Genomic DNA, 8,794 nt, shown 5'->3' with positions numbered 1-8,794 from the left:
GCGTGATTATAATTCCCTCCAACCAAACGAATTGAAAGAATTTGTTTGTTTTTGAAATTAGATGAGAGTGAAATTCTAATTTCCTCCAACCAAACAGGCTGTAAGTGCAATATATTTCACATTCGATGCAATTAATGATAACATTATGATCACTTAATATTGTTGCTCGGTGTACTTTATACTATTATTGCTAGATGTACTTTAAAGGAAAACAATAACTACTAAACTCTAGAGTGAACAAAAAAAAAAACAAAACAAAAAAAAAACAAAACAAAACAAAACAAAACAAAAAACCATTAAACTAAACTAAACCATTAAAAAAAAGTAGACAAATTCATTGCACTTATATGTATCATATGTATCATGGGATGCACTCTATGGTATTATTAAGTGCACTCAATAGTGTTATTAGTTGCACTTAAAGATCAAGTTATTTACAAAAATGTCACCGTATTTTTTCTCTATCTCTCTGCTTTAAAGCCGTTAGATATTTTTAGATAAACAACTCTAATTGGTTCCTAGTTCTCTCTTAGGCATGAGTTCTTATTTGATCCAAAACACACACACACACACACACACATACACACACGGCTATTGATTTTGTTAGATCTAATGGTTATTATTTATTTTGGTATATTTATTATTTGGCAGTTTCTTTAAGAGTGGGTGTTGTTTTGATATTTGGTACCGTGTTATTGTAACTCCGCGAAATTATAATTCCCTCCAACCAAACGACAGAATTTGCTTGCCTTCGAAATTAGATGAGAGTGGAATTATACTTCCCTCCAACCAAACGGGTTGTAAGTGCAATTAATGATAACGTTAAGATCACTTAATATTGTTGCACGGTCTACTTTATATTATTATTGCTAGTACTCTAAAGGCAAACAATAACTACTAAACTCTAGAGTGAACTTCTAAACGAAAAAAAAAAACAAAAAACAAAAAAACAAAAAACAAAAAAACAAAAAAAATGCACACAGGGTAGCTTTGACATCTATTGATCTAGTAGATCTTACGGTTGAAAATATAAAAAAAAAATTATAATATTTATGAAAATGATCCAGCTCATTTTAAAAATTTATAATATTTATGAAAATGACCCTACTCATTTTTTACTTGATTTCCCATCCATTAGATCTTGCATATCAATGGTTTGAATTTGTCCACAAGTTCTCACATGCGTAGTGGCTCTCATATGATCAGGACTTTATATATATATGCTAATACTCAAGTGCATCCACCTATTCCCATGAGTCCTGTGAGACCCTTCGTAAATGAACACAAGTTACTACACAAAATGCACACAGGGTAGCTTTTGTGCATTCATGCTAGGCGAATTATATTGCATATAACCTAGTCTATGTGCATTTATGAAGGGTTTCGCGAGACCCACGAGAAGATGTGGTCTCATTTGTGTTTGTGTGCGCGCATTTATCCCTGACTTTCAATTGAACCATAAATGGTTCATTGATTATTGACCTTTACCAGTTTTCATCATCGACTTTCACAATGACCATAAATGGTCCATTGGCTATTGATTTTATTCTAAATTTGGTCATTCAGTTAAATATCCATTAGTAAACATTAAATTTAAGGGTAATAATGTAAAATTTTGGTTCTTCACATTTCCACTAATAATGAACCCAATTGATAGAGTAAATTGTTTCGGGTAGGGTAAATGTGACTGAGAACTCTATTATAATAGGTGAAAATATATGGTTAGGAAGATTAATAGAGGTGGTTGGCGTGATCGGGAAAGTAATTAAAGACCCGGCCACGTTAGGTCGGGAGTCTTAGCTCCAAGTAGAGTGATGTAGGTTGGGAGCCAAAAGTCCCCCCAAAGGTACGGTGCAATTAATGTCCTATATATTGAGGTGAAAAGGGGACACATGCCGGGTGCTCAGCATGCTCTCCATGTGTCCTAGGTAGATTCGGTGGTGAGGTTATGTTTGCCAAGTGTCCTTAGAGATTTTACATGTGAGGGAGTGCTTGGAGATCGAGAGGTCTAATATGATAATGAGACTAGGAAAGTCTAATAATAATGAGACCGGGGGGAGGGGGTAGGGGGGTCTACTAATATTGAGACCGGCAAGTAGGTATGCTCGGTAAGTGCATTATACTCAGGAAGTGCGTTATGGTCGCCAAGTGCATTATGCTCGGGAAGTACACTATGGTCGGGAAATGCACTATTGAGGTCAGAAAATAAACTAGTGAGCTCCGAGCTCCGAGCTCCGTAGGTCAAGTGCGTTGCCCTATAACCCTTTCACTAATGTATTAAGTTTATGAACTCAATGTGCATGCACATCTCAACAACAAGCCAATTTTTACATTATTGCCCTTAAATTTAATGTTTACTAAATAGATATATAATTTGAGGATCAAATTTGGAACAAAATCAATGCTCAGAGACCATTTATGGTCAAATTGAAAGTCGATGATTAAATTGGTAAAGGTCAATAGTCAGTGGATCATTTATGGTCTAATTAAAAGTCATTGATAAAAATGGATAAATGCCAATAGTCAAACGACTATTTCTAGAATTAACACACTACAAAAATGAGATCATCTATTCCATTCATTAATATCTTCGTTTATCATTTGATGTCTTTTTTTTACATTTAAGGCCATGCATTTTGGTAACATAGTTAGCTTATCAGCTAATATTGGCTTGTTTGACCACTATTGACTGTTTGACTTGGTTAAACAACCAATATGAGTGTTTGGTTAATCAGCTTTTTTTAATAAATTATTGCTCCTAAACGCTAAAATTCAAAAAGTTGCTCAAAGCAGCTTTTCAATAAGCTTTTTGAGAAAATAAATTATACCTTTAGAGGTCATTTTGCATATAATCAAATATCGGTTAACAACTAATTTACGAAAAATCTTTCTGCAACTAGCTAATGCTATCGATCAGCTAATCAAATCCGCTAAATCAATCCGATTTAAGCTATTAGCCAAACACCCCCTTAGTAGTTTATTCAACAACTAATTTTATCAAACATTTTAATTCCACGCTAGATGTTAATTTAAAAATGTAAAAAAAATTCGTTAGGACTGTCGATAAGCTCGTCAATGTTTTAGGGTTATTGTCAAAAAATTTAAACCCAATCAAAAAATCAATTAACTCGAATGGACAAACTTAACCGTGGATAAGACTAGCCCGAAAGTGAACAAACTAGCTAGCCTGATTAACACCTCTTACGACTGAATTGCTATAAATTCTAGTATTCTACTGTAATCATATATAGTGCATCATTGTTATTCATTTCCGGAGCATATCCCCCCAAAATTAAACCAAAAGAATTACATTTAATTTCTTCTGAAAATGTCGTCTGCTTCCTCTCAAAAGAACCTCCCGCTGCGGGAAATCCCCGGCGGCTATGGATTACCATTCTTCGGGGCGATTAAGGATCGCTACGATTTCTTCTACAACCTAGGAGTTGACCGGTATTTCAGAACCCGAATGGAGAAGTATAAATCCACTGTTTTTAGATGCAACATGCCACCTGGTCCGTTCATGGCCAAAAACTCCAAGGTTGTTGCCCTAGTCGACGCTGTCAGCTTCCCCATCCTTTTCGACGTCTCCAAGGTGGAGAAACGAGACATTTTCCAAGGCACGTACATGGCGTCCACCAAATTCACCGGCGGCCACCGCGTCTGCTCCTTCCTCGACCCCTCCGAGCCCAAACACGCCACCCTCAAGGCCCTGTTCCTCCGCACCCTCGCCAAATTGCACCACAGGTTTTGTGAACAAAGAAATTTTGAATATATATATTGAATTCAAAATTCATGTTACATGTAATATATCAATATGGGTGTGGGTATGGGTACAAGCTGCTTGGGACCTCCGGATTTCAAATGGCTTGATCTTCAGGAGGTTTGGATCAACATGATAGGCAAGGAATTTTTACATTTAAGATCATGGGGCTTTTATTTTTATGTCTAAATAAGCTTCAAATCTATTTCTATGATTTTTCCTAGGATGAATACATAGAAATAAAATGTCCTATTTATAGTTATAGGATAAAGAGTTTTGATACGTTCAAACTTTTTTGATATTATCTAATTAACAAATTAGATAATATCAATATTATTCAAAATCTATTCAAATATACTAGGCTCTGTTTGGCAGAGCTTATTTAGGAGCTTATAGCTTATTTTAAACTACTAATAAGTTATAAGCTCTGTTTGGTAATGTTCTCAAAATAAGCTAGTAGCTTAAAATAAGAGCTTATTTTGAAACGCTATTTGGGGTAGATTTTCAAAATAAGCTAGTAGCTTTTTAACTTTTTTCCATCTTTATCCTTATTATTTTAAATAAATGACATCCTTTACCCCTTTCAATTAAAACCTTTTTGACGTTTTTTTTCATTATGTTTGGTTGTAATTTCAGTTTGATATTTATGTTTGAACATTAATTTTTGTATGAACTAATCTTATGAATTATAAATATTTTTTTTTACTTTATATATTTTCAAATATATGTTCTTACTTTATATTTTATTTAAATATATTGATTTCATTATTTTATATTTTAATATATAAACAAACTTATTTAAATTTAAAATTATTTAAATTGTATGAAGATGTCATTTTTAGTCTTTTTACATTTATCAACTTATCAAAAAGTTAATTTTACCAAACACTTTTAAGCATAACAGTTTTTCAGATTTCAGCTTCGAACTTATAACTTTTCAGCTTTCAGCTACCTTTTCAGTTAGCCTAAATATTCAAAAATAAATATATTTAATAAAATTTCAGTGTCAACAGGTTTCTACCGCTGTTCTCCAGTGTAACAGACGACATATTCGCGCAAATCGAGGGAGAGTTGGGTAAGAAAGGCGAGTCTAACTTCAACAACGTTAACGATGTCAAGGCGTTTGAGTTCTTGTTTCGATTGTACTGCAATGATGTCAAGCCGGCCGATACAAAACTCGGGGCCAACGCGGGTAACTTGGTCACCAAATGGCTACTCCCGCAGATCGCGCCGGTTACCTCGTTGGGACTCAAATGGCTCCCGGGTTTCATCGAGGACTTGTTTCTCCACACGTTTCCCATCCCGTTTTTCCTAGTAAAATCCCACTACGACAAAATGTACGACGCTTTCCACAACAACCTCGGACCCCTCCTCGACGACGCCGAGAAGGCCGGCCTCAAAAGAGACGAGGCCTGCCACAACTTCGTCTTCTTCGTCTGCTTCAACTCCTACGCCGCCTTCAAGTTCTTCCTCCCCGAGCTCCTCAAGCACGTCGGCTCCGCCGGCGAGGCCCTCCACCGCCACCTGGCGGAGGAGATCCGCCGCGCGGTGGAGAGAGAAGGCGGGAAAATCACGGTCAACGCGCTAAACAACATGCCGTTGACCGAATCCGCAATCTGGGAGGCTCTCAGGATCGAGCCGCCAATCCGGTACCAGTACGCAAAAGCCAAAGAGGATATAATAATCCAAAGCCACGACGCTTCGTATCTCGTCAAGAAAGGAGAAACCATATTCGGATTCCAACCCTTCGCCACCAAAGATCCCAAGATTTTCGAAAACCCGGATAAGTATATCCCGGATAGATTTGTTGGGGAGGGGAAAAGGTTGATCGAGTATGTTTACTGGTCTAATGGGAAAGGGACGGACATTCCGGGGGCTAATGACAAGCAGTGTCTGGGAAGGGAAATGATTATTCTACTTTCACGGCTGTTCTTAGCGGAGCTTTTCCTCCGTTACGATACATTCGTTGTTGAAGTTTCAAATTACTTGTTCAGCTACACCGTTACATTCAAGTCCCTAACCAAAGCTTCTTCATCTACATAGAAGGGATTAAACTGCACGGGTCATGTTGTGGTATTAGAGAAATGCTATTTTCAACCTATAAATTTACTTATTAATAATGTTTACATACTTAATGAGTTGAAAATAAAACTTTATTTGTATATTAATGGGATCTTAAAGTGAAACAAGATGTTGGACATTATATTCATTAGTTGTTATACCGTGGACCATGGTCATGGTTGATACTGCAGTTGGATGCCGTTTCATCCATCTGGACTGCAGTTGTGTTGAACTGATACTGCAGTTGTGTTGAAAGGGAATTGCAGTTGCGCGGAACGGATACCGTTTCATTCATCTGTTTTCATTAATCAAACGACGTCATTTTGATGCTGCGGTTCACAATCCATTGTGGACTGCGGTCCACAGTATAATTTGCGTTATATTCATGGTGAAAAGAGAAGACGAATTAAATTATTGGTTGAGATTTTTGGTAAAAAAAGTTTTTAATATATATATATATATATATATATATATATATATATATATATATATATATATATATATGAGAAAGATCAAATGAGAACATGATCCTCTCTAAGAATGGAGGAATAATTTCAACCATCTATTAGGGTTCATCATTGGTGTTGAGGGTTATAGTAAAAGAAAATACGTGATTAATTTTATAATTATTGAAACCTTTTAAAGATGGGATACATTTCATAATTATTACGGAGTACAAATTTAAAAGTTTAGTAATTGTTATATCATGGGTGGAGAATGGAGATGTGTTCACAATTTAGCATATGGTAGTGTTATTATGCTAAAGAATTGAATCTTTATATTTACTGCAATTGGTAGAATATGTTCGGCAACGGAATAAGTATGAAAGCAAATTTGTTCAAAAAAAAAAAAAACTAATATTATATTCGTATTCAATTAAAAAAAAAAAAAAAAAAAAAAACCAATATTCACATCTCGACCCTCAGGCCTCCACATATGCTAGTGTATACGGAGTAAATTGTACAAGGATTTAATTCATTAGCATTGGTATTTGGTAGTGTTATTATGCTACTTTAACTACACAAGCAATTATACTTTGGATATTTTACTTCAGCTGTGTTTGGATCATGAATTTACACATAAGGAATGATAATTAAAATTATAGTTACTGTTTGGTTGACAACTTTTCAAAACATAACTATATAGAATTTGATTATCTATTCATCAATTATATTAAAACTACATTCCCTAAGTAAAAAACGAATATCGTTCCATCTTAGCTTATTTGTAATATGATTTTTTTAGTTTTTTTTTTTAGGCTCGAACCCACTCCATTCCATGTGAGAGTGTAAACCGGGTGCCACATGATTTTTTAAAGTTTGGATTAGTGTTTTTAGATTTCTGTTCATCTTGGTGCTTTGGATGTTATTATATTATGATCAATTGTCTTCTTCTTTTTTCTTTTTTTTTTTTGTAGAGTTTTTTCCCAAAATGGTCCTCAACTACTGCTCATTCTCAATTTTGCATTTTGACTTTCAATTGCACCAAATGTGGTCCCTCAACTTTCAAAAACTCACCCAATTTGGTCCTCCATTACATATTCTGTCTAATCAGTGTTAAAATGAAGGGCATTTTCATCCATTTACCTATTGTTATCCTAATAATCATTGAGAAATAGTTGAGGGACCATTTTGAGAATAGTCGATGGACCATTTTGGAAAAAACTCTTTTATTTATTTCATTTTTGTTTATTAAATTAAAATTATTAAAAATAATGTGTCCACATTACAAAATAAATTATACCTGCCTTAATAGTTAATAATTAATTATTAATAAAAAATGAAATAAATAAAAGAGTTTTTCCCAAAATGGTCTATCGACTATTCTCAAAATGGTCCTCAACTATTTCTCAATGTTTATTAGGCTAACAATAGGTAAATGGACGAAAATGCCCTTCATTTTAACATTGTTTAGACGAAATATGTAACGGAGGACTGAATTGGGTGAGTTTTTGAAAGTCGAGGACCACATTTGGAGCAATTGAAAGTCAAAATGCAAAATTGAGAATGAGCAATAGTCGAGGGACCATTTTGGGGAAAAACTCTTCTTTTTTTTTTTGTATTTTTAAAACTTTTATTCCTATTATAGGGTCATACATAACCAAACATCAATATTGATAATCATTATAATGGAAAAATACTATATGGACTTTCATTTCTTACTTCCAACTTTTACTCCCTCTCACAAATTCTTGAGATAGACACTTTTTATGGGACCTACATGATGAAAATATGCAATCCTTATTTGTCATATCATGAAGTAAAAGTGATGGCGTAGAATTTGGTAGTACAGAACTCCATTCCAATTCTACCCGGTTATCAAATATGCAAAATACTTTCACCAAAACCCATTAATATTACAAGTATTTGATTCTCATTCCGATTTCGATTCTCTTGTTCGAACAAAACCACCCTTAGTGAGTATATTCACAACCATTCTCGGCTTTTTTATTATTTAACCTTACTTCATAGTTCATAGTATATTTTAATTTTTTTATGTACTAGAACTAATTTTTTAGTTGACAAATGTGTCACCTCGAAATAAAAGAGAGATTGAAAGACAAAAATTACTTGAAAGAGCCCGTGATTAACACGCAGATGCAAGGGGAGAAACTAGTTCGGGTTTTTGTAATTTAAAATAAAAGAAATATTTTTTAATTACATTAAATAATTAAGCTTTAATTAATTAAATAACAACAAAAACAACAATATAGAAATTATAACAAGAAAAATGTTTGGTTAATGTTGACTTTACTTTTTAATAGGTGAATTCATTTAATTTGCATTGAATTGAATTATACAAGTAAGGTCAAGTAATTTTGGACAATCGTTATACTGTGGACCATGGTTCTGACTGATACTGCAATTGTGTGTTGAACTGATACTGCAGTTTTGTTGGAAGGGAACTGCAGTTGCGCGGAACAGAGACCGTTTCATCCGTCTGAAATTACAGTTGTGTTGAACGGATGAGCAG

The 8,794-nt window shown here is 34.3% G+C and overlaps 1 protein-coding gene across 1 annotated transcript; it reads left to right on the top strand.

Moving 5' to 3' along the window:
- The first annotated feature begins 3,272 nt into the window (after positions 1-3,272).
- On the top strand, positions 3,273-5,928 carry LOC116006412 (allene oxide synthase 3-like). Its single transcript, XM_031246765.1, has 2 exons — positions 3,273-3,744; positions 4,774-5,928. The coding sequence occupies exons 1-2, from the start codon at positions 3,329-3,331 to the stop codon at positions 5,801-5,803; spliced, it is 1,446 nt and encodes a 481-aa protein (XP_031102625.1). The 5' UTR covers positions 3,273-3,328; the 3' UTR covers positions 5,804-5,928.
- The last annotated feature ends 2,866 nt before the right edge of the window (positions 5,929-8,794 follow it).

The sequence above is a fragment of the Ipomoea triloba genome, chromosome 15 (assembly GCF_003576645.1).
Source record: "Ipomoea triloba cultivar NCNSP0323 chromosome 15, ASM357664v1".
NCBI classification, from domain to species: domain Eukaryota; kingdom Viridiplantae; phylum Streptophyta; class Magnoliopsida; order Solanales; family Convolvulaceae; genus Ipomoea; species Ipomoea triloba.
The sequence above is the reverse complement of the archived record's forward strand: the minus strand, read 5'-3'. Positions and strand labels throughout refer to the sequence as shown.